Source organism: Sorex fumeus, unplaced genomic scaffold, assembly GCF_029834395.1.
Source record: "Sorex fumeus unplaced genomic scaffold, SorFum_2.1 ptg000002l, whole genome shotgun sequence".
In the NCBI taxonomy this organism is placed as follows: Eukaryota; Metazoa; Chordata; class Mammalia; order Eulipotyphla; family Soricidae; genus Sorex; species Sorex fumeus.
Window position 1 is genome coordinate 82,203,413 of NW_026606059.1, and position 26,204 is coordinate 82,229,616.

At 46.0% G+C, this 26,204-nt stretch overlaps 1 protein-coding gene across 1 annotated transcript in view; it reads right to left on the reverse strand.

Annotated features, from left to right (window-relative positions):
• Window positions 1–4,981, reverse strand: part of LRIG1 (leucine rich repeats and immunoglobulin like domains 1) — a 108,316-nt gene extending 103,335 nt beyond the window's left edge. Inside the window, exon 1 of the mRNA XM_056134415.1 lies at window positions 4,719–4,981. Coding sequence (XP_055990390.1) covers window positions 4,719–4,981 — 263 coding nt within the window. The remainder of the gene's footprint in view (window positions 1–4,718) is intronic.
• Between the last annotated feature and the right edge of the window lie 21,223 nt (window positions 4,982–26,204).

Below are 26,204 nucleotides of genomic sequence, written 5' to 3' on the forward strand. Positions count from 1 at the left end.
TTCCACCCACTACTCCCTCCTGTCAAGACAAAGCCTTCAGCCTTTGAAATCACAACCACTGTACACAGCTCTGAGTATTAACACACCCCAGAGTCCTATATGCTTTTAAAAGCCCCCCCCATTTCCACCCCCAACAAGGCAGGTTTCAAATTGCAGTCTCTGAGGAGGAGGAAGATCTCCAGTGAGTAAATGTCACCAAACTCAATCAAAGGGGTTGCAAGTTAGGCTTGCTCATGAAACTTAAAATCCTTCAAGCCATGGGGTAAGCCTGAGGAATCCCTTTGAGTTTCTAACAAATGAAAAAAAGGAGAACCCTTTTCAACCACATCCTTTATTACTTATAGTAACTTTCAATTCAACAAGTCCCTTTTCTAGATTCCCCTTGACGGTAAATGTCACTGTTTTTTTTTTTCCTTTCAGTTTTTGGGCCACGTGAACAATGGTCAGGGATTACTCCTGGCCCTGCACTCAGGAATTACTCCTGGTGCTCAGGGGACCACATGGGATGCCAGGTATCCAAGCTGGGTCCACTGTGTGCTAGGCAAGCGCCCTACCCACTGTACTATCTCTCTGGCCCCTGTAAATGTCACTTTTAAAATAATCCTAGGCCGCTTTGAACAACCTCCTTCTGCTCTTCCCAACTAAGAGAACTTCAGGGCTTTTGCAGGTGCAGAGAAGTGGGCCAGGTGCATTGTTAAGACACAAAGCCCCAGTACTCGCTCACATTCCTGTCCACCCAGGAGGGGACATTCTGCACCAAGGCAACACCTCTGCAGACTGGGAGAGAGGCCCTTTCATTTGAGCATGGTGTCTGAGAGGGAGAAAGGTCAGCCAGAGGCCACCACGAAATGTTCAGGGACGGCCGCAGAGGGGAGGCAGGCACAGGAACGCATGGTTGAGAGAGGGAATGGAGCACCGGGACGTCCACTCAGAGCCAGCCCGCATCACTCTGGGCTAAACTGTCTTCAAGCTTTTGAAAGATGCTCCCCAAAAAAGTCAACAATATATTCAAAAGGTTGAGCGAAGATGAAATCTACAATTCCAAATGTGATTAAGGAATGAGGTAAGCACACTTCTCGTTAAACAGTCCTTTTCAAGGAGACAAGAACAGCTCTGATACATCATCAAGGCTGAGGGGGGGTGGGGGGGTATGGTATGCCCACGTATTCATTTATAATAGGTCAGGGGGTGAGGTAGGGCTCGGGGCATTTTCTAATTTCACAGTACTCAAGAGTCAGATTTTATCTTCATAATTTTATATCCGCAAGTGTAGTGTGCCTTTCACCCACAAAAACTCATTTTGCCAGAGACTTCCCTTGCCCAAAACAGGCAGCAGAGAATGAGTTACCAACAAATAAATGCTCCATCATCACAGCAGGTCCGAGGGCTGCAGAAACAGGCTCCTGAGACTTGTGGCAAAGAAAGGGACTGAGCTCAAGCTCCCTAAAACACCAAAAGCACTCGCATCTTCACACACTTTGCCCATCCCCATAAACCCGAAGCTGTTCCAGGTCCACTGACTTTTCCCGGAAGTAACAGAGAAACACAAAAAAGGACAAGAAAAAGGAGATAAGAACTCAGGTTAGTACAGGCAATAATTTGCTTCACAAGAACTCATTCTGAGGTTTTGCAGCAACTTAGTCATCTGCACTTTAGATCGAATTTGCATAAACAGGATGGGAAGTATTTTCCAAACCCTTAATTCACTACACCCTGCATGCACACCTGGGCCTTGAAGCACAGCTGTAAAATCTGAAAGACAATGGCCCTTTTAGCTTCACCACTGCAATGGCAACCAGACATTGTTTATTTTCTATTGTAGTAAAAAAACAGTAACTTGCCAAAACCCTCAAGGTTCCATTTCAGCCACCCAGTACCAATCTGCAAACACATAAACAGACATACAGACGTAGACTCAAATCGAGATATGTGTGTTTCTTAACGGTCCGGATCACCACATTTGGTGATCACAGAAGTGAATGCCCTTAATTTTGAATGACATGCTATCTTCCCTCTGAGAACAAGAATCAGGGTTTATACTTTCTCCCGAGTCTGCCTGCCTTCCGACCACAATCCCACCAAGGTCATCACTTGGCTCCTAGAATGTTTAAGCTAGCAACATGCCTCTCTCAACTTAAAGCCACCAATAAGAGTCAAAGGTAAACTGTATTTAATACTTCTTAAAGGGCTTCTATGCGCTCAAGAACAATTTCAAGAAAAGCAAGTATCTGAGTTCTAAGAAATTCAACTTCGTTCTAAGTTTCTGGGAAGTTGGGACAAGGCTTGGCAGTGCTTGGTGCTATTTATGAATCGCTGGTTGGACTATGCCAATCACACCTACGTAATGGGATGGCAAACTCAATTATGGCTTGAATAGTACAACTCTTAAGTTATTGTGCTGAACAACCTCGGTCTCCAGGAAAGAACATGGTTTTCCCTCAATCCGCTCCACAACATGTCTTATATTCAGAACTTCATTTACAGTCACTATTAAAATGACTTTCCTTATGTTAGGCCTAGAAGCAAAATGAGATGACTGTCTACAAAAGCCAAGAGAAAAAAAGAAGAAGAAAGTTCCAGAAAGCCACAGGTCCCCTTCTATCTCAAACCCTCAGCTGAAATTGTTTGAACTAGCTGCAGTAAATCTAGTTCATGGGGTTATAAACTAGCTCAAAGCATTTTCTAGTCACAGTGGATCAGAGGGTATAAGCTTGGTGAAACTACAAAGTATTTTATAATATTATACGCTGGGATTTTCTCTCCCCAAGTCTTGCTAAATCATGGCAAAGAATATAAACTCTATACACATCCTGCTGGAAAACTGAAGCAAAATATAAAATCTAGGGGAGAACATTTGCTTGATTTTACATTAGCAAAAAAAAATCATTTCACAGATATTTTTTAAAAGACATTCATTTTCCACTGAACTTCTTACTGCTGCAATACGAGCCAGAAATCTCACTTCTTAGGTCAATCAGCATCACAATCAATATAACCAAATTCACTGAAAGCAAAATACCCAGCCCATTTTGGTGCTGCTCTCCATGCAAAGACTGCAGTTCGAAAGGTGTTCATGTATCATCGAATGCCACTCCTCTCCCAGGCAACAGAAAACCCAAAAACACAAATAGTTTTACCCCTGAAACTGCAGGCAAAGTGGATCTTGTGACCATAGTCATGTGCAAATAAGAGGACACTCTGTGCACTTCTAAGTCACTCTTCCAACAGGTAAACACTTAAATTTGTTCTAACTGTTCACATGATTTCACTGCTTAAAAAAAAAAAAAGCACCAAGCACCTTCAAGAATATGTTAAGGAAAGCCAAGATAACCCAAACTGCTTCACTACATAAAATATTACCAAGGCGATGTCAGCACTCTCTCCCGGGATTTAACAGAAATGCCTGTGACAATATTCACACCACGATCATCAGTTTTCACTAAATCAGTCAACTCTACAGAAGAACACGGAAGAAAAGAATATGCAGTTAAATGAGCCAGCTTCAGAACACAATGGCACTCAATAATTAAGCAATTTGCAACAGCAGTCCAAGTTAAAGGCCTGTGCCCTATCTTCAAAGGTAGAATTTCTTCACATTAGAAAGCAGTTAAGTTTCTGAGCAGCCAGATACCCAGACCATATTTTCTTAGATCAGGCCACAGGTGTTGGTTAAAACCTGTGTCACCAGTTTTCTTTCTCTTCTTCAAGCTGTCAATGTCATGCCTGAGGAAACAGTGCCGCGTCTAATGCTCCAGGAAAGTTCTCCAATTATTCAAGTGAAAAGCAGAGTGCTCACCTCGGGCCTTTTCTGGCAGGTACTGATAGTTTTAAAGAGATGCTGATTACGGGTAGCTGTACACTGTTTTGTCTCATGGACCAAACTTTGCACAAGCAGAAGTAGGCTGTTTATGTCCTACCACATTTACAACGGTCTTGTTTTCCCCACTTGGTCCGAGAAGCAGCGGCCCCCAGAGTCCAGAGCCCAAAATCTGACAGCACCGGAAAGAAACTCCCTTGGGTGACACGCGCTGCCGGCGTCCCCCAGCCCCCGGGCCCCCTCTCCGGAGGGAGTCTGGAGGCTGAGCTGCCCCACCGCACGGGACAGCACGCCCCGAGGGAGGCCCCGGTCGGAGAGGCCGGGTCGAGAAGGCCGGGCGGAAGAGGCGACGCTCGGCAGTCGCGGACGTCCAGGACCCGGCCGGAGAGGGGGCGCGGGGGAGCGGCCTCCGGTCCCCGCCGGGGTCCCCGGGGCCTGGACGCACGCGCCCTCGTCGACAACGTCATCGCAGACCCAAGGCGAGGGTCGCCCTCGTTCACGCGCACCGGGAGGCCCGGGGGCCCAGACCCTCCAGAACCGTGTCTCGGGAGGGGGGCGCGGGGAAACGGCGGGAGCACCGACCGCGGGCACCCCCGCCCTCCACGCTTCCCTCCCGACTCCTTCCCGCGCGGCGGGGCGCACCCGCCTCGGGGGCCCTCGCCCACACCCCTGCCCCTTCAGACCCGCGGGCCCGCCCCCAGACGGCCCTTTGCCCTCGCCGACCGCGCGACCCGCGCCCCGTCCAGGCGCCCCGGGGTCCGGACCGCCCCCGCCCGAGCGCACCTCCCGCTGCCGCCCGACGGCGGCGCCCACCCCCACCCCGCACGCCCGGAGAGCCCCCGCCGCCCGCCCCCGAGCGACAGCGTCCCGCGGGCGCGGCGAGCGCGGGCGCGGCACTCACAGGCTCCGCGTCCAGGCGGGCAGGTCCCCGGGCACGGCCGTCAGCCCGCGCCCGCCACAGCGCAGCGCGTCGCCGGCGCAAGTGCAGGCGGCGGGGCAGGGCGCCCGCGGGCCGGCCGCGGCCGTCGGCGTGTCGGGCTGCAGCAGCAGCAGCAGCAGCAGCAGCAGCGGCAGCGGCGGCGGCGGCGGCGGCGGCGGCGGCGGCGGCGGCGGCGCGACCGGGCGGCGCGGGGCCCCGAGCGCTCCCCGGGCCGGCCGCGCCATCTTGTCTGCGACGTCCGCGCGCGGGGGCGACGGGGTCCGCGGCGGGGGCGGGGGCCCCGGGCGCTAGGCTCCGCGCCGGGGCATGCCGGCCCGCACGCGCCCCTCTCCGCGGCGGCGGCTCTAAGCGCTCGGCGGGGGCCCCGGGGGCCGGGCGGCTCCGCAGCGCCCGGAGGGGGCCGCCAGCCCCGCGCCCATCCGGGCTGAGCCGCCCGAGCGCGCCGCGCACGCGACCCCGACGGCCCCGGACGCGGAGAGCTCGGCCGGGGCTCGCGCCCCCCGCGTCCGCCCGCGCGCTCCGGGAAGGCGCTCAGCCGCTCCGCCCGAGCGCGGCGCCCGCGGGCATCCTCCGCCGCCGCCTCCCGCGCGCGGCCCGGTGCGCCCAGCCGCAGACCCGGCCGGCCCGACGGCGCGGCCAACCCCGCGCGCTGGCTGTCCGGCTCTCTCCGCTCGGCGCCTCGGCGCGGACACCAGCCCGCGAGCGCGCGGCCGAACAATCAGCCGCCCGCCCGCCGCCCGGCCCGGCCGCTCCCGCAGGCCCCGCCCCCGGCCGCCCGCCCTCGCCCTCACACACACGCACACGCACACACACCCCCGGGTTCCGCGCCCCGCGGCCTCCGGCCGGCCCGCGTTGGAGGCGGTGCGACAGGGCTGCGCCACGCCCACCCGCCGCCGCCTGCTGTTCATTGGCTTGCGGGGCCCCGGCCTTGCAGGCTATTGGTGCGCTCGCCGTGATCCCGCCCACCCCGCCTCTCAGGCCACCCCGCCCCGCTCGCTTTTTCCCACCCAAGGTGTGAAGGGCGGGGACGGGGAGGAGGAAGGAGGAGCCGGTCTCTGCTCTTAAAGGGGACGTGCTGGCTGCTGCGGCGCCGCCGGTGCTCAGAGGCTGCGGCGAGAGAGAAAGTTGGTTGAGCTGTTGGACGTGGATGGGGGCAAGCCGACGTCGTAATGGGTCTGTTGGAACATTATATACCTGAAACGTAACCATGAATAACTTTGCAAACGAGGGTGCCTTACTTTAAAAAGATTGATTTTTAAAAGTTGGTGAACAGCTTCACCCCTCCTTGGAGCTGTCTGTCTGTCCCATGGTTTATTCCCTCCTCGCCTGTCTACAATGAGGGCCAAGGATTTGGAGCGAACATGCCCTCTTTTTCCAGGTGCCTTCCAAGAGCAAAGACAGAAACATAGAACTACGGACATTTCCCTGGGGCAAGGTTTTATTTAGCTATTTTGTTATCGATGACCCCTTTCTTCTCAACCTTGACTTTTCTGCTTCTCACTTTCTCCGGAACCCTTCGGTGCAGTATTATGTCTTGATCACCATTTAATGAGTATAAACTGCAGAAAGGAGTCTCAATGATGCACACAATCACATCCTAACACATGCCCCTATTAATTGTACTTCTGGAAATGCTCCAGCCTTGGATAAACTGGTGTGCTGTTTGTTTAGATCAGGGACATTTAAAGCCTGTTTTCAAGAAGCCAAAGATAAACTAGTGTTTTTTTAAAGAAGAGAAATAGCAATGGTTACAAGCTTTTGATTGTTTCTCTTACAGGTCTGGCTATAGCAGCCATGTGTCATGACAGTGCATGGAAACCGCAAGTCAGAGGCACGCATGCCTTGTTGAGAAGAGAAAAGATTAGCACAGTAATTTATAACGCCCCTCTGAGTGTTTTGATCTGCCAGTATCTTGTGTCTTTTTGAAGAGTAGGCAAGTTTCTAACATAACTGCACACACTGTCAGGAAAATTAAGCAAGTCTGTAAAAAATAAATAAATAAATAAAAATTGCTCCAGCAAATTACATGGGGCTTGTTTTGGTTTTGTTTCTGTTTTTTATGGAAACAGGGGGGAAATACTTTTCAATAAGAAATAGCTTTTAAAATGTTTTTAATTGTGTTCCATTTTGGACATGTTCTAAGTTCTTTTTTAATTGAAATGCACATAATTAAGCTGCACTGACTCTGTGAAGGTTTTCCTCAGTCAGAAAAGATCACTTGTTTGGTTTTGGTTTCCCTTGTTTAACTTTCTAAACCAAAATTGGGTTTGAGTTTGGCAATCAAGTGGTAGGTTGCTGGTTTCCTTTTTGGTTCCTACCCGCCTTTCTTCCCCTTTCTTCTGATTCATGGTGTACTCAGATAAAGATGCCTCATTTCTCTGTCTCCCTCTCTGTGTATGATCTCAATAGTGATGCTCAGAGCTGTGTCCAAATATGTGTGGAAATCAATCCAAATATGATTACCAAGAAACGTTATCAGAAAGATGCTCCACCTGGAACATTCTACCAGGATTTTAACCAGCTTTTATGTTTCATCTGTAATCCACATAAACACATACCCTGCAGCTGGAAAAGAAGAAATACATGTTTTACAAAATGTAAAAAAATAAATAATAACAATAATAATAATACATGGTTAGAATATATAGGGCTTCGTGAAGTCCTCTATCAGTATTTCTTAACTTTTTTTTAAGTTGAAAGAACATAAACCAGTAATGTAATACAAAATACCCAGGAACATTTTCTTTTGTTTGTTTGTTTGGTTGGTTTTATTTGGGGGGAGGCCTCCCAAGCAATGTTCATTGGGAACACTGCTAGCGACACTTGGCCAACTGGGCAGAATGGCCACAAGCTCTAGCCCTGCAGTGCAGTGTGGCTTGGACCCATTGGTGCTCAGAGCCAGTGGACATTTTCTCAACCCAAAATGTTTTGTCTTTCTTGCCCTGCGGCCACCCTCGTCCCAATGAAATACAACTGCAGCGAACATAAATCGAACCTCTCAAACTGCTGGTCTGGATTTTTCACTAAGGCCCGTTGCATTATTAGTGTTGATGAATGAGTATTTGTTATCAAATGTTTTCCAAATGCTGGTGAGGGTACCTCTGGGAACACATGAGTTTTGAAGGACAGGGTATGAGAATTTACAAGGTAAGGGTATACCCACAAATCTAAAGCATCCCCTGTGGTCTGGTTACCCTGCGGCCAAAGAGAAGGATTCCAAAATCCAAGAGCAATTGAGGGGGACTGGGCACCGAGCCTTGGCAGTCCCGCTTGTCTACAGCAGAGCATGAAGTCATGTCTGCTCCCCATACCATGTATGGAAGTTTGCCCACATACTAGCAACCTGCCTGTGATTGAAAGGAGAATGTGGGCCTGGAGGGGAGCGGCAACGCCAGGCTCGAGAGAGAATTCATCTGGAGCCATGGCTAAGATCAGAGCAACCTAACTAATAGCAAGAGCATGTTTCTAAGTGTTGGGGGGTGGGAGGGGGAAATGGGGGGCGGGGAAGCAGGGGGTGGGGCAGGGAGATGGGAATCTATGCTTACGAAAGAGCAAGCCCTTTCAGCTTAGAGCGGTAGTTGGTCTGCGTGGTCTAGATTCTCATTTTCTGTACAACCTTGTTCACAATCTCCAGTCCTCACTTTATTTCCTGAGGAATGGTCCCCAGTTCAGAATGCCTAGTTTGTTTTAATCCACCAAAGGCCCACTCCTGGGGAGCAGAAGTGAAGAGTATCTTTACTGTGCATGCCAGCCCTTCTCCCTTCGCCATAAGTCATCCTGAACCCACAGGAGGAGAGGAAACCCCTATCTAAATTGCCTAAAATTACTACGTGGGGAGAGGAGCAAATGACAGAATAATGAGAACGCAGGTTGGTTAGGAGGATTTGTTGTTTAAACACCACTTCCAGGAGGCTGAATTATGGTAGTCTGTTACAGTCCAGGGGAGCAAGAATCTGTGGTTTGAAAGAACTCTGGGCTTCAGAGGTTCTTTCTTACTGTTTGAAGAGATTTGCACTATGTTCAGTACATTAAAAGAACACCCTGGCAACTTGCAGAAGCCCAGGTTTCTAGCCAGACCATGAGATTCTTTAAGCCTCGGCTTTCTCAAGTACAAAATAAGAATCATGGCACTTCTGACCCGGGTGCTAAAACAGTTATGGTAGGATCCATTTTCTTTAATTTTCTCTTTGTTTTGCTCCCTATTTGCCTCATTAGACCTCTGCAGGTCACCCAATGCAAAAGCCTGAGGGTTTTGGTGCACTAAAATAGTGCTGGGGATAATCTGGGCCATCCAGGAAGGTTCAGAGGCCTCCAAGGATGTACCTGGTGATGCTCTGGGCACCATGTGGTACTGGGGATCAAACCAGGGTCAGCCAAATGCAAGACATGCACCTTAGCCTAACTAACCCTCTGGTCTGACTGAGGATTCATTTTCGTGTACTATCAGAGGCGTTATGAGTTGTTTAAGATTACAAGCACCTACAGCTTATTATTAAGGTGCTATTGAATTTCAACTCTGAAGAAGTATGCATCAATGGACAGACTCTTAGGTGAAAATCTGCATAGATGCTTAAAGCATAGAGGTTTCTTTTTTCAGGAATGCCACAAAGGGTTAATAATTACCTCTAAAACCCTGAAGACCTGCCCTGCTGGGTGATGACAACCCTGCTTTGAACCTGTTTTGTATTTCCTTTTCCAGATAAATAAGGCTGTGTACTCATTAACTCCTTCCTTGAAATATTGTTGTCAAATAGGATTGGAGCAGAAGGCAAGAGAGTAAGGTAATGAGTATTCAGCAGTAGACTATGAAAAAGAGACAATTGTGAAGATTTCTCTGCTCCCCCATTCTGGTAGTTTACTTTGGTAGAAGTGGCCAGAGGTATGTTTGATGATACATCCCTGGCTATTGTAATATCATTAATGATCAAGAAAAGCCAAGTTGAAGATGCAGCCTTTTACAGAAAGAGTCATTAATGTCTGATGGGGTATGGTGCAGCCAGCAGGTCAACCTATAAGACGAGTGCATCAGAAACCTGATGGTGCCTTCAGACTTGTAGATACCCCAAACCTGCTGCCGTGCCTTTGGCCAGACCCCAACAACTTGGTGCCAAGTTTACCAAGAAAGTAAATGGTTTGTGAGAGAAACACCCACAAACCACTCCGGTTCAACTATATAATTGGAGGCAAGGCCTCTCTGGTTCCTGATCAAACTGCTTAACAGCCATGATCCAAGAGACTCAGAAATAAATCTTGGAACCAAGCGGCTTTTGGCAGAAATGCATGTGGTCCTTGCAGTAGGTTGGCCCTCCACTAGTGCAGGGCCACCCCAGGTGGGAATAGGTTTTGTGTCTTGGCCCGTTCCCCCTGGCAGCTCGGTGGCCACCATCCTCCAGAGGCCATTGGACAATCGGGTTTGGGCCCGCAGTGACAAGACACGCAGAGCCTCACAGGATAGGGGTGGTGCCGGCCCTTTCCTCCTCCCCCGCAACAAGACCCCAAGTCACGATCCATGAACGGCCTCTCTGGCTCCTGATCAAGCTGCTTAACGACCATGATCCCAGAGACTCAGGAACAAATCTCAGAACCCAGCAGGTTTTGGTAGAAATACCTCCAGATTTAATTGTTAAAATTTCAGAATCCCAAAATCGCATGGCCACTACTGCGGCTGCGCGACATCATACGTTATTCATAACCAGCAATAGAAAACAAATTGTCTACAATTGCCTTTTCGGCAGATCTGAGCGTTGGGATAAAATTCCAAATAATAATGGTGGGTCTGGAGTCAAAATATTGAATGTAATCAAAGTAGAGAGAGAGAGTAATGTCCAAAGTATCTGCCCCACAGGTAGGGGAAAGGTGTCGGATGGGGGGTATACTGGGGTTTTGGTGGTGGAGAATGGGCACTGGTGAAGAGATGGGTATTTCATCATTGTATGACCGAGACTTAAACCCAAAAGCTTTGTAACTGCTCTCACAGCAACTCAATAAATTTATAAAAAGGGGGGGAGTAAGGTGGAGTTCACGCCCAATTCAATCAGTCTAATCAATGGCTGAATAAATAGCAATACTCCTACATTAAAATTTAAAAAAAAAAAGAGTCACTAATGTCGGTAAATCAAGTGTGACCCTTCATGGTTTTCTGTAGTACACAGTTCACCTAACATGGGCAAATGCTATGAGCTTCTATCTTCCCACACAAACTAGAATCTGAGTCCATGTGACTTTGTCAACTGGCTTATTGAAAGTGGAGAGAAAAGGTTTTATCAAAAGCTGTGAGCAGCACGCATATGTTGCCCGAGTCCATGTACTGCTTGTGCCCACGTGGCTGAGCACATGCGTCGCCTGCATCTCCCTTCTTAAGATGTGTGCTTTCCTATCTAATGCTGGGATATGTGTAGGGGCTCTCTCCGCCCTTGGAGAAGCCTGTGTTCTCCCTTGAGCGCGTAACTCTCTCTCTCTCTCTCTCTTCTCTCTCTCTCTCTCTCTCTCTCTCTCTCTCTCTCTCTCTCCCTCTCTCTCTCTCCCTCCCCACGCTTTCCCTCCCCTCCTCACCTTCAAAAACCTCGAATAAAATCTGTTCTACTTAAAAAAAAAAAACCCTGTGAACACTTGCACATTCAGAGCTTCTGGATAGTAAGTGTAATGGTTCGCCTTCTTGCTCCAGCGATGAAGGGATACTAATTATATCATCACCAGAGACCGCATCATAATCCCCAACCTGCTGCTTTCCCAGCTGTCACTTAGAATAGCACGTGAAAGAGACGGGGTGTGAAATCAAAGTTTATGCCGTAGTGCCAGCAACTCTGAAGCCTTGCTTCAATGTGTATAAAAAGCAGCACATTTATCATAACTTATAATAATAATCTTCATGAAGTCATGTACCTTGTATTTTTTCAGAGCAATGTCACATCATAAACATAGTGATCATTTACTGAGCACTTACGTCTGTCACCTCTGAGTGCTTTCTATACTTTGTTGAAATAGAAGTTGAGAATAGTGCTCAAGGCCATACAAGCCAGTAAGTGACAAGGCCAAGATGCCAAGCCAACTCTGTGGACAGAAAAGACCCATTATGACATTTGAGACTCTTGAACTTTGAATATGACTGCTGTTATTGTTCCCATTTTATAGATGAGAAAGCAAGGTTGTATGATTTTGTCATGATACATGGGGTCAAAAATAAATAGAATATTAAATTTAAGTTCGGGGGGGGGGCAGAGTGATTGTCATCAGGTAAGGCACTTTGCTTGCACGAGGCTGACCCAGGTGCCTTCCCCAACATCTAATATGGCCTGCTGAGCCCCATCCCTGAGATCAGAGCCAGACATAAGCCCTGACCACGGCCAGCCCACTAAAACCACTTAGCCCAAAAAACTAAGTTAGAAAATAAAATAAGTTTAAGCTCTACCTTAGTTGTTATCACCATGCATGCTTTATATTTAGATTTTTGTCATATGAAATGTACTGTGGATGCTCGTTTTTTAAAAATACTTGCTAACAATTCTCCAGAATCTCCTCTATAATTAATACACTATTTTAAGTTTTATTTTGTTTTGGATCATGCCTGGTGGTACCCAGGGGCTACTCCAAACTCTGCGCAATTACTCTCGGAGGTTTGGAGGTGATGGGGAAGGGACCTGTGCAAGTGGAGATCAAATCAGGGCTTCCATGGGCAAAGCATGTGGTCTGCTTATTGAGCTATCTCTCCAGCCCCAAAGTAAATATCATTAGCCTTTTCCGACACCATACAGACATGGAGATGTATACTAATAGTTACATAATGATGCTTACCTGGAACCTATATTATGTTACAAACCAATGTTCCAGCAGTTAAAGGGCTTTCAATGACTGAACACTGTCTCTGTGTTCATCCTTTCACATTATAGTTACACTTCAGTGAAGTTGCATAATAACTCTTTGAGGTCAAGAGGACTATACAAATCATCATATTTCAGATGAAGATACTGAGATTGTGGCCTATTAACTTACCTAAGTCAGATCCTAGTTAGGGCCTGAATAAGAAACCCAAAGCTCAAAGTTAACACCCCACACTTAATCCTCCATTCTGTATATGAGTATTTCTTGTGTGTTTATCTCTAGACTGGCCACTCTTTAAGTCCAGAACCCAATATTCTTGTTATCTAGACCAGATTTCCTGTGCGCATGGTAGGCACAAAGCAATTCTGCTACCTGACCCTGTCTGTCCTGCCAGACTATTCTGGCATCTTCCTCAGCCTCAGTCAGATTTGTTCTTCAAACCTGTGCATCAGCGGTAACAACATCACTTGAAGCTTGTCAGAAACGTGCATCCTAATTCCCACCATAGCGGATTCTAATCTACCTTTGAACACGGTAGGGGAATTTGTTTTGCACATTTAAAGATTAAGAAGCCCCAGGTCACCATATGTATCCTGCTCATTCACCTTCTGGAACAATCTTTTTCATCACGGCCATGAGCACAAACCATACTCTATGAGCTTTATGTGCTATGTCTGTGTGTTTATAGTCTCCATATTTTTGCAAGTCCTTAATAAAATAATTTCAAAGATACAGACAAGCATGTGGTTGGCATTATTGCCCCTTGAATGTAGAGCATTCAAAACATCTGCAGCCCATGAGATTTTGGTAAAATTCTCTCGTGTCATGCAACTCTCTTTTTCTTTGAGATGCACTTAGACTAATAAGAAGCATTTGAGAATTTTATGGCTCATCGTATTTGTTTCTAACAGGGAAGTTGGGTTTTTGACACATTTCAAATATATCATAAACATTAAGACAGACTTATACCACGTTTTCCACTATCATTCTTATCCATGAGCTGCGTTCTTTAATATTTTGAATATATTACTTTTCCTAGGGGAATTCTCATACTCTTTTTTAGAGGTAGATGTTACAAATCAAAGAAGAGTATTGGACCCCCACCTCTTACCCCTGATACATACACACACGCACCTTTCTTATTTGAAGCGCATAATTGAGCATCAGTCAAAAAAGCCAAGTCTGTAGATTTATCACCCATAGAGAGATGGTCACCAGTGATTTTTCCCAGCAGGATATGGATTCCACATTCCCTTCTCCCTTGAATCTTGAATGGCCTTTGATCAATAGAATGTGGCATTATAGTGTCCATTATAGTGACCAATAAGATGCAGCACTATGCCAAAGATGATGGGGTAGCTTTCTCCTCCCATGAACTAACCTGTTAGAAGTCCAGGCTCACTTTGAACTCAAAATAAGAGATCACGAGGAGAGAAAGACGTATTGGAAGAAAACTAGGCAGGTCAATTTGTAGCCAGCACCATAACCCATACTTGACAGTGGAGCCATTTTGAACCTTTTAATTCAGTGCAGCTACTAATTAAATGAAATTGTAAGTTAACTTAGCACCACATAGACAGAGAAATACCATCAAAACAAAGTTTTCCCAAATTCCCAAACCTTTGGTCAATAAAATTAGATCTTGTTTAAATTGGAGGGTGACTTGCTATAGAAACTCATAGATAACTGAGACAGCAAGTGTGGCTAAGTGAACATATAATAAGCCATGAATAAATTTTGAGGGAAATAAAATCCAATCAAATGAACCTGTCATTAAGAGTGTCAAAAAATTAGTGTTATCAGTTGACCTCCCTGACATGTTTATGAGGACCTTTGATTGACAGCAACAAGCCAACCAGCTAATGCAGCTGAACAAAAGTTCTGCTACTCTGGATCCTCGGTGAGTCACAAAAACCAGTCCCTCCCTTTTCTCTTGGAAGTAGGTATATGATAAAAAAAAAAAAGCAGCCTATTTTTAAAATGATAGGTTTCCCTATGTAATTGGCAAGAAGAGAAAGAAAGGGAAAGGAAAAAGAAAAAAAACATAATGAAAAAACTAAAGTCTTACTACCACTTGATCACTTGACATCCCATTACTCATCAATTTGCTCGAGCAGATGCCAGTAACATCTCCATTCATCCCTGTCCCATGCTAGTGTAGCCCAATGGCATCTGCTCGCTCCAGGAACACGAAGAGCCTCAAACTGATCGTTCAGAGTCTTAACGAAGAAGTCTGACCATCTCATAGGTGGGTGGCCATTCAACCGTTTGAAGTCTCATGGAATCCAGTCAGTAACAGGTCTAGTCCAGCGGTCGTCTCCAAATTGCATTATGTGTCCAGCCCATCTGATTTTCAACGCCTTGGCAAATGAGACAGCGTCCCAGACTTTCGGTCATTGATGGAGGTCAGAGGTCGGAACTCCGGATTTCTCTATCACTTGAGTGAAGCATGATACTCCAAACATAGCTCTTTCGATTCCTCTTAGGATGACCCAAATAGCGTTCTCATCCTGCTTTCATCGGGCACAGGTCTCTGAGGTGTATGTTAATGCAGGAAGAACAGTGGAATCAAAGAGATGTGCCTGGAGCCGGAGGTTCTTCATCCTCTTAGCTATTTCTTGAAGGTGTTCCAAGCTGCTCTCTTTCTCCTACAACTCAGGTGCCAGGTCATTCGTCATGTTGAGTTCTCAACCTAGGTACACATAACTGCTGCATTCAGAGATGTTTGTTCCATTGAGAGTAAACGCAATGTCAGGAACAAGTCCGTTTCTCATAAACATTGTCTTTGTGAGATTCAGCTGTAGTCCGACCTATCCACGCTCATGGTGGAACATGGAAATATTAGAACGATGTCATCAGCGAAGTGGAGGTGATGTAGTTGCCGACCGTCTATCTTCACTCCCATTCATTCCCATTCCAGTCATCGCATGACGTTCTCGAGGGTGGCACTGAAGAGTTTGGGTAAAATAGTATCACCTTGCCAAACCTCTCTCTTGACATGGATGATCACTTCCTTGTTGAATGGTGAGATCCTGGTAGTGAATACAGCTCACAGAGGATCCTGATGTATTGAGTTTTAATGCCTTGTTTGACTAGGGCTTTAACAGAATCAAAGCACTGTAGCATTGTCCTCCTGTTGTTCATCAATTTTCTCGAACTGGCACCAGTAACATCTCACAACAAATTGTGAGACTTGTTGTTACTGTTTTTGGCATATTGAATACGTCACGGGTAGTTTGCCAGGCTAAGGCCTTCTTTAAATCAATGAACGTTAGACAGAGCGGCATCTTGTACTCCTGAGAAACCTCAGTGAGCTTGGTTACCATGTGGATTTGGTCGATCGTGCTGAATCCTTTTCGAAACCTGGCTTGCTCGCATGGTTGTCCTTCATCTAGTGTTCTGCCAATCCTATTCAGGATTACTATATTCTTACTATATATTATACACTATATATACTACATGTAGTATATATATAGTATATATTTACTATATATAGTATATATAGTATATACTATATATGCTATATAGTATATACTATATTATTACTATATTACTGTATTATTATAAGTCTTACTATATTCTTCATAAAGATGTCAGGTAAACCTTAAAAAGCTTACCCTAATTTTCTTTACAAAAGGCAAATAGATGAATTTTTTTTTAAAAAAAGTAATCTGAACCATATAACTAATAGTGATAAATGGACTGTGGTCATATATTTGGGTGTAAAAATTGTGCTGGTTGTGTCTCTTAATTCACCCACTCAACAGTTAGCAGTGCGCTGGGGCTCAAGCAATAGCACAGCCAGTAGAGCGTTTGCCTTGCACGCAGCCAACCCGGGTTCTATTCCCAGCATCCCATATGGTCCCGAAGCACTGCCAGGAGTAATTCCTGAGTGCAAAGCCAGGAGTAATGCCTGTGTATCACTGGGTATGACCCAAGAAGAAAAAAAAAACAGTAGTGTGGTTAACTTGTCACTGTCACTGTCCTCCCATTGTTCATCGATTTACTCGAGTGGGTCCAGTAACGTCTCCATTGTGACACTTGTTACTGTGTTTGGCATATCGATTACATCACAGGTCGCTCTCCAGGCTTTGCCATGTGGGCAAGATACTCTCGGTAGCTTGCCGGGCTCTTCGAGAGGGGGATAAATCAAACCTGGGTTGGCCAGGTCGGCTGCGTGCAAGGCAAATGCCCTACCCGCTGTGCTATCGCTCGGTCTATAAAGTATAACTTTCTACTTCCCTGAATCCTTCTTGGCATGACAGTGGGGTGGCAGGGAGGGCAGGCTGCAAAGTCAGTTAATACAGTCAATGCTATGAAGGAGTTTTTCCTCTCAGATTTCTGTTGGTTGTCAGATCTAGAACAGGGCCTGAAAAATAGGAACTCAATGAACAGTCTTCGGTGAACAAATGAGCAAGGGAATCTCATTTTATTCTGTAAAGACTAAATATGTTACAAGAAGGAATTATAGGTTCAGATTATTAAAAGACAAAGGAGGTGAGGGGCTTGGGAAATTTCAATGATAGAATACTTGCCTTGTAGGCTTGGGGTCATGAGCTTGAACCCAACCCATGTTCTAAGAGCAATCTCAGCAGCACTGCTGTTTGTGTTCCCATATTGTGCGATCTCCTATACTAGCAAGTAAGGGTGATCAGCCTTTCTCCACACAAAACGGTACCCACTCCCCCTGTCACTGCAACAACACTACCAACAAAGGGAAGTAGGGTGGGAGAAAGAAAGAGCATTCACCCATAAAAGAAGCTCAATTTTAAAAAGAAGGCGGAGGAGGAGGAGGTGGAAGATGGAAGAAGAAGAAGAAGAAGAAGAAGAAGAAGAAGAAGAAGAAGAAGAAGAAGAAGAAGAAGAAGAAGAAGAAGAAGGGAGGAAGAGGAGGAGGAGGAGAGAAGGAGGAGGAGGAGGGAGGAGGAGGAGGGAGGAGGAGGAGGGAAAGGAGAAGAAATAGAAGAGGAGGATGAGGAGGAAGGAGAGAAGAAGGAGGAGGAGAAGGAGGAGGAGAAGAAGGAGAGGAGAAGAAGGAGGAGGAGGAGGAGGGGAAGGGGAAGGGGAAGGGGAAGAAGAAGAAGGAGGAGGAGGAGGAAGGGGAAGAAGAAGAAGGAGGAGGAGGAGGAGGAGGAGGAGGAGGAGGAGAAGAAGAAGAAGAAGAAGAAGAAGAAGAAGAAGAAGAAGAAGAAGAAGAAGAAGAAGAAGAAGAAGAAGAAGAAGAAGAAGAAGAAGCAGCAGCAGCAGCATCTCTGTGATCATCTGAGTCACTCCCTATCCCAGTCTGGCATAAAACTGTGTGCCATGTTTTAACTGTAAGTGAATTCCATGTAAGAAACACCTACTTCTTCTAAACCCTCTGTTTTACAGAGACTAAGAAAAGAGAAACTGCCCTAAATTATGATGCCACTTAGAGCTGGAAGTAGGTAGATTATAATCAGTGTATAGAGTTGCCCAGATCAGAGGAATTTCCCAGGTCATAGAACTTCCAAAATGAGTATAGAAAAAGTTCAGGGAAAATTATGAATTAATCACCTTAACTAGGACTCTAGTTTCCAAATTCATATCTAGAGTTCTTCATTGACCATATGAGAACCTAGAGCAGGTGCCAGGAAATAACTAGTGCTTAAAGGATAAAAACTCAGTTAATGATCTCTGCAGTCTATATTTCCTTCCTTCCTTCCTTTTTTCATTCTTTTTTGCTATTTGGACCACATCAAACAGGTGCTCAGGGATCACTCCTGGCAGGATTGGGAGACCATTTGGCATGCCAGAGATTGAACCCAGGTCAACGACATGCAAAGCAAGTGCCTTACCCACTGTACTATCTCTCTAGCCTCTCATCTTTATTTTATAAAAAAGAATATTAAGGGAAAAAAAGGTTAAGTAATGTGCTTAACCTTGTGAAGTCAGAGAATTAGACTCCTGAACTCAAGGTCAGAAGCCTTAATTATTTTTTACTTTTTATGTACTTTAAAAAAAAATCTTATTTTTATTTCAGTGAATTTCTAGCTCCTCTGCACTTTAAAAAAATTTTCCCCATCCTTCTGTTTGTCTTCCTTACAGATTGCTTAGTCTGCAATTATTTTCCCAACTTTGTAGTTGACTCTGTTCAATAGTGGAACGGATGCCTGAGGGTAGGGACCACCGTGTTACTTCATATAGCACCTGGCATAGAAACAGACTCAGGAAAGATGTCTGAATAAATGACGTGGACATACAACATAGGAGGTTGACTTAGCAACTTAATTCCTGAAGTGCCTTTAATTTCTAAAGTGACTTTCAAAGGAAAGGAATCTTTCCAAAGATATTAACCATATACTTATTAGACTTCACCCAACACCAAGGTTAAAGATAGTCCAAACAGTCTCTGGGCAGGATATGGCCTAGAGTGTGTGTTTATTTACAAATTTGAAGTTGACCTACCTACAGGAGTGAAGCATCTGTGGACTAAGCTAATTTATATTTCCTGCCTGTTCTCTTTGAAAGGCAGTTGAGTTTGTAAGTATGGTTCCAGGCTTTCTTTTTTTCTTTTTCCTTTTTTTTTTTTAGCAGTAATGCATTAATTCCTTACAAGAAGCCTATGCAGTAGGTATTCCCATCCACTGAGATTTGGAAAGTATTGGTAACTTAGTCAAGGTCTTATGGTCATAAATCAAAAAAATCAATTTAGGACCAAAGACCAGTACAGTGGGGGATGGCACTAATTTACAGAGGGCCCTCCCAAGTTTGATCCCTGACATTCCATAAGTTCCCTGAAGCACCGCCAGGAGTTATTCTTGAATACAAAGCCAGGAGTAAGCCCTGAGCATCACTAGGTGTAGATCAAAAACAAAAGCAAAATGAAAAGCCAAACAAACACAAAAGAAATCAATTCACCTCAAGCTAACTTTTGTGCCTACTTTACCTTACCATCTCCATAGTCATTAGGTTGCTCTGGATATCAAAAGAATGATAGGATAAACATTGTTTGCTTGACAGGAGTTGCAACCTGCTTTCAGCATCATTCCATGTCCCAGGTTCTCCTGCACGGTTCTTTCATATCACTAAGAATTTTCCTGAGATGATAACATGGGGTTCTGGAAACTAAGTAGGAGGAACAGTAAATTGTGCCGAAAACTTCTGGAAGGTCAAGGTGAGAACTTAGAAAGGACCATTGGGTTTAGCAATGTGCATTTCACCAGGAACTTTGCTTGATACATCTCTAGGGAAGTAAAGGTAACAAAATCCTCTATTAAGGACTCAAACTAGAGAATGAATTGGAGCACCATGAAAATAGTCAGTGTTTTTGAAGGTGTATGGTGATGAAGGGCTGGAGCGACAGCACAGCGGGTAGGTCATTTGCCTTGCACACCACTGACATGGCCGACCTGAGTTCAATTCCTCCGCCCCTCTCGGAGAGCCCGGCAAGCTACCGAGAGTATCTCGCCCGCATGGCAAAGCTTGGCAAGCTCCCCGTGGCTTATTTGATATGCCAAACACAGTAACAAGTCTCACAATGTTACTGGGCTTGCTTGAACAAATTGATGAACAACGGGAGGACAGTGACAGTGACATGGTGATGAAAATGACCAAGAAATGTGATAGCATCATATGATTACCGAGAGGATGAGTGTGAGCCAGGAACTCAAGTTTTCTAGGATTAATAAATTTATTTCACCAGAAAGGGTGGGAGAAGGTAAAATCATGAGTTTCTGGGAAAAGAAGAATAGTCTGAGCCATGCGGATCAAGGAAAACATCAATCCCACCTCCTGGTCCAACAATATAAGAAGTATGAGGGGAATCAATTTACTATTATATTTCTGTAGAACTGAGATAAGTAGATATTTGATAAGAAGTCATCAGTATTGGGGTAGACCTACTCTACTCTGTCATTGTAGCTTTGAAGTAGCCAAGACAGGGGCCGGAGCAATAGTACAGGGGTGGGTGTTTGCCTTATAAGCTGGTGACTCAGATTCGATCCCTGACATCCCATATGGCTTCCCCATGTATTATCAGGAGTGATCCCTGAGTGCAGTGCCAGGAGTAAGCCCTGAGCACTGCCGTATATAGCCCAAAGACAAAAAAATTAAAAGCAAGTCAAGACAATAAAAAGTGGTATTCCAGTGAGACTTTGTGTATAAACACAGGCTACAAGCTAGATTGGGTCTGGGGGTAAAAATCCACAAACTTCTGATCAATACTACTATTTTTAAAAAAATGATAACTAGGAGAAGGTCTAAGGAACAAAAATAGGACATTATTTAACTATCAAGGATTAAAATGGATTTGACTTGAGGGTCCTGGTTGTACAGAGCAGCAGTCATGAGTGGTTGAGCATGTTGTACACTGCACAATTTTAGGGGGCACTGTTCACTTAGACCTGGATGTCTATGCTAAAGCTGTGTAGGACATTACCTGGAGAGTCACATAGGATGGTCCTATTGCATGGACCATATTAACTGTAAGACTTTTATTATAATGATGAAAGATGATTCCCAGCCTCAGATGATATCTCTATTTCAATAAAAACAATAATTACTTTTATGGAGCCTCTGCTATGCTTCTACACATAAAAGGTAAAGGTAAAGGCCCTCCCGTTGATCGTCGATTTGCTCGAGCGGGCCCAGTAACGTCTCCATTGGAGACTTTGTTGTTACTGTGTCTGGCATATCGAATACTCTCGGTAGCTTGCCGGGCTCTCCGAGAGGGGCGAGGAATCGAACTCGGGTCGGCCATGTTGGCCGCTTGTAAGGCGAACGCCCTACCGCTTCTACACATATAGGGACATAACTATACTATTTAATAAAGTTCTTCTAGGGTCTTCTAGTGTCAGAGATGTGTTTTCCTCATTTTCCTTTGGGGCTCAGAAAAGCCAAGCAATTTTATTTCTTCTAGTTCCCTATCCTTTCAGATGGTTTATGGTTCTTTAATGATGAGCTAGTAAAATATGCATTGAGAAAATTTCTTCTGGAGACCTAATTAAAAATAATTACATACCTTAAAAGACACTGAAGCTATGGCAGACATGCCAACAAGGAAGACAGTTCTTATTATATCAATGTCTTTATGGATTTGGATTCTATTCAGAAAAATTCATACTCAAAAGGTAATTGCTGGCAGCATGCAAATTCCATCAACCAGTAATTAATATATGACAATTATTCTAATTGCCTTAAATAACATTTTTATGTTTTTAATTGTAGAGCAATTTGCCAATAACATCATTAATTGGCCGTTCGTTTTTGAAACATGGAAAGGACAATAGGTCTTTATTTCTGCTGAGATGTCTGAAAGCATTAACTGGTTTTTTAAACACATGTTTTCTTCTTTTCTCTGGTCACAAAACCCCCTTCAGATGCTTCTGATCTCAGTTTCTCCTGGCCACACTGTATTTTCTCTGCGTAACCCAATCTCACTTTAGCACTTTAATACATTTTCCTAACAATTCACTTAGACCAGATCCTTGTTTCTTTCTAGACACCCAAAGCTGGGCTCCTATTGACTTCAAAGAAAAAATTGTAGGCGCAGGGAAAAGTGGGAATCTGGTTCCTGGTTCAAAAACTCTCCACACACTATAAAAACTCACTGGTGTCTTCCTGTGTGTTAAGGGCCAATTAATATACGTGAGTGAAGCCTTTGTATGAAACCACCCTGGCAACTCGTGAACTTGTTGGAAAGCCCAGCAGCTAATGCAAAACACAGTTCAGTGGACCCATTTCCCATAAAGGACGACCCCCCAACCACCACACGCCTTCCTCCCCGCCCCCCCCCCCCCCCCCCCCCCGTCGTCAACACACATTTGCTCATAGGGAGGGAGTAAGAAAAATATAAAAATGCCTGAACGGCAGAAAGGCAATAAAAGAAGTTATTGACTCCTCTATCTCTTGCTTCCTTTAACACTTTCAGCCTATCACTGGCCAAACATTGGGCTCAATATCAAAGATTGAAAAAAGAATCCATCAGTAAACATCAAACTCTTTCCTACCCCACATGAATAGTCTTTCCTCCAAAACGTTCTGCTAGTGCAGTTTCTTTGTGTGACTGTCTTGCTTCTGTCACCGGGAGCCCTGGGCTTCTCCCTGAGGATGCAGCTCTTGGTGAAGAGGAGGAGGAGGGGGAGAGATGCCCTTATCTGGTCCCTTAGTTTTCCAAACCATGCCCATGTGGGCCACCCTTCCCTGTAAAAGCTCTAAACTAGGAGAATTTGGCGAGGACTATGGTGTAACTGATTGAAACAAGAAGACAACACTCAAAAATGCCAAACTCTTCCTTAATGTCTACATGGCTAAGCCACAGAGATCAGGGGAAGGAGGGGGGGGGAACACTTGACAGATGTTTCTGGTCTCTCCTTATTTCTCAGGCTTCCGGCACTCTGTTCCAAGACCGGCACCGTCTCCAACATGACCCTTCAGTCATGTCGTTGCTCTGTGGAGCTGGAATTTTTAGTTTGTTTTTTTGGACCACACCTAGCTGTGCTCAGGGAGCTTATTTCTGGTTCTGTGCTCAGGGATCACTCCTGGTGGGACTCAGGGGGCCATATGGGGTTCCAGGGACCGAGCCCAGGTCAGCTGCATAGAAGATGCCTTATGGCTGGGCTATGTCTCTGGCCTCTGGTGCTCAAATTTTGACTGCATATCTCCAGGAGAGCTCCATCTGGACCAGCAAAATCAAAACCTGGGTACCAGAATATCATTTCCTTTCCCCGGTGATTTTAATGTGTAGCTAAGGCAGCGATTCACAGCACAAGGAAAGATCCTAACCCACTCTTAGGTCACAGGGTAGAATGGGAATGGGGGTACAGGTCCCCAAGCTGGAATTATTCAGTCTAGACCAGAGTTAGCAAATTGGTGGCCCACCCACAGTCTGAATCCACCCACCAGATGTGTTTTGTTTGGCCTGCATGGAGTTTAAAAAGAAAAAAAAGACCAAATATTCTTAACAACATTTATTAATGGGAATGTTATATTTCACAAAAAAAAATTGGATAGCTGGCTTCATCTGGAAAATAGAAGGATGTGGCCATGATATTCTCAGGCTGCATTCCTCTCTTTTCACAATGGGCTGGAGAGCTGGCCTGCTGGCTCTGTAGGGGCAGCACATATGCTCTGCTTCGCCGCAGGCCTCACCACTCTCTGTTGCCCCACACCACTCCTGCCTCTCTGACTTACCTCCCTGCTAAGCACTCCAACTCTGCCCTAGTGGGTGGAAGGAGGAGGCACAGGAGAGAGCCCGGTTTCTCCTTCATAGCAGCACCCCCTACCATGCATAGCAACCCTCCCACCCACTCCCACACCCCCAGGACGTGCATACAAGCACTCATCATCCTCAGGTAAGCGTGGAGATAAACAGAAAGACATTGCTGGATTCATAGAGAATTAAACGGCATTTTGCTCTTTGTTGGGGGACCATATCTGGCAGTCCTCAGGGTTTGTTCCTGACTGCACTTAAAGATCAGTCCAGGTGGGGCTCCGGGAAACATCTGTGGTTCTGGGAATCAAACCTAGGCTGGCTGCATGCAAGGCAAGTGCCCTGAGCACTGTACTATCACTCTGGTTCCTGGGTTCACAGGAAATTAAAGAAGAAATCTTCCTATATAGGACACAGTCTGCACAGGCACCAGATTACAACTGGAGAGCACAGAATGCGATTCTTTTTACTGTTTTTGGGCCACACCCAGCCAGTGCTCAGGACTCCTGCCTCTGTGCTCAGGGACCACTCCTGGTAGTGTTCAAGGGAACATATGCGCTGTCAGGGATAGAACCAAGGTCTGCCAGTGCACGGCGAGCATCTTAACCCCTGCACTATCTACCCAGAACGCCATTTTTTTCTTTTCTTTTTGGGTCACACCCGAGCGATGCACAGGGGTTACTCCCGGCTTTCACTCAGGAATTACACCTGGCAGTGCTCAGGAGACCACCTGGGATGCTGGGAATCAAACCCCTGCAGTGCGGAAGGCACCCACACTACCTGCTATAGCTCCAGCCTGGGAACACCATTCTTAAGAGGAAGGCGGCCTCTTTTGCCCCCTTCTTTCCTCCACCTTCATTTCTGTCCTCAGGCTACAGTTTGCCCAGGAAACCCGCCTCCCCTCAACCCTTCCCCCCCCCTTCCCTCCTCCACCCCACTGTTCAAGAGGAAGTTACTGTTTATCATAAAATGTTGGGATGCCCCAGGCCAGGTCTCTTGTGTGCCCAGATGACCTCACACCTGTCTCCCCGAGGCTGTATTTCACAAACTTCTCACACCACCCTCCCCCCAAGATTCCTGTGCCCTACCCTAGACTTGAATGAATCCCAACTGTGGGGGTGGGGCCAGGGAGTTTATTTGTGAGATTCCCTGCTCAAATAATAAGAACAATAATAATAGATAATGATATAATGGCGAGTTCATGGCAGGACTTACTTTGTACATTATGCGTCTTCTTTAATCACAGAATCCAGCTGGGTTGCACTAGCTCCCTGGCACTCAGGCGGAAACTGCCTCAAGGTCACACCTGATCTGTCAGCAGTGCTGGGATTAGGATGACCTGTGCTTGTCTGTCAACCACTTTGAGGAGCAAAAGGAAGGCAAGGGGTGGGTGTGGGGCGCTGATGGTGTTGTCACTCAGGTCTGCTGCACAGGAGGAAAATAAGTTTGTCAATGACAATGAGCAAACCAAGGCTTTGTTTTCAGGAGTTTGGAGCCGGTGGCAGGGGTTAGAAGGAAGCATCTTACCTACAATGCACCGTGGAGATGATTCGAAGACAAAACTCTCCTGTGTCCGCAGCACTCAGCTCACCTTTCAGAAGTCGTCTTCCCCCTTCCCAGCAGCCCCTTCTCCCAGCCTGCCTGCTGTTCTCCAGGTCTTTGTGCTGGGACAAACGCCTTCTGTCTGAACACTGCCCTGAGATCAGGGGTCAGCACACTTGCCCCTTAACAGGCCACATAGTAGTATTTTAGGTTTCGCGCGTCATAAGGTCTCTGTGGCAGCTACTCAGCGCTGTCATTGTAGCATGAAAGCGGATGGAAGCGATTGGGCGTGACTTTGCTCTACTAAACCTTTATGGGACCTGAAATTTGAATTTCATATTGTATTTTAGGGGCACAACGTATTTTCTACTTTTTTTAAGAAAGCAAAATGCCTTGCATGGGGAATGTTTCAAGACACTAGTTTGTTCACCTCCCCAAACACCAACTGTAATCTGATTTTAACTTAACTCAGATTTAATTGTCTTCATAATTAAAGATGAAGTTTGTAACTGGATTGCTTGGCCCTCTCTCTCTCTCTCTCTCTCTCTCTCATACACACACACACACACACACACAATTCCTCCCTCTCTCTTTTTCTTTCTTTCCTTCTTTCTCTATTTTCTGCCTGCCTGCTTTTCTTTAAACTTTCTCTCTGCCTGCTTTTCTTTAAACTTTCTCTCTCTTTATCTCTCTCTTCCCTCCCTCCCTCCCTCCCTCCCTCCCTCCCTCCCTTCCTTCCTTCCTTCCTTCCTTCCTTCCTTCTTTCCTTCCTTCCTTTTCTTTTCCCTATATCTCTTCCTTCTCTGTCTCTCCCTCTGGCTCTCACCTCTCTCTCTCTCTCTCTCTCTCTCTCTCTCTCTCTCTCTCTCTCTCTCTCTCTCTTCTCTCTCTGGCTAGCCTCTAAGACCTGCTCAATG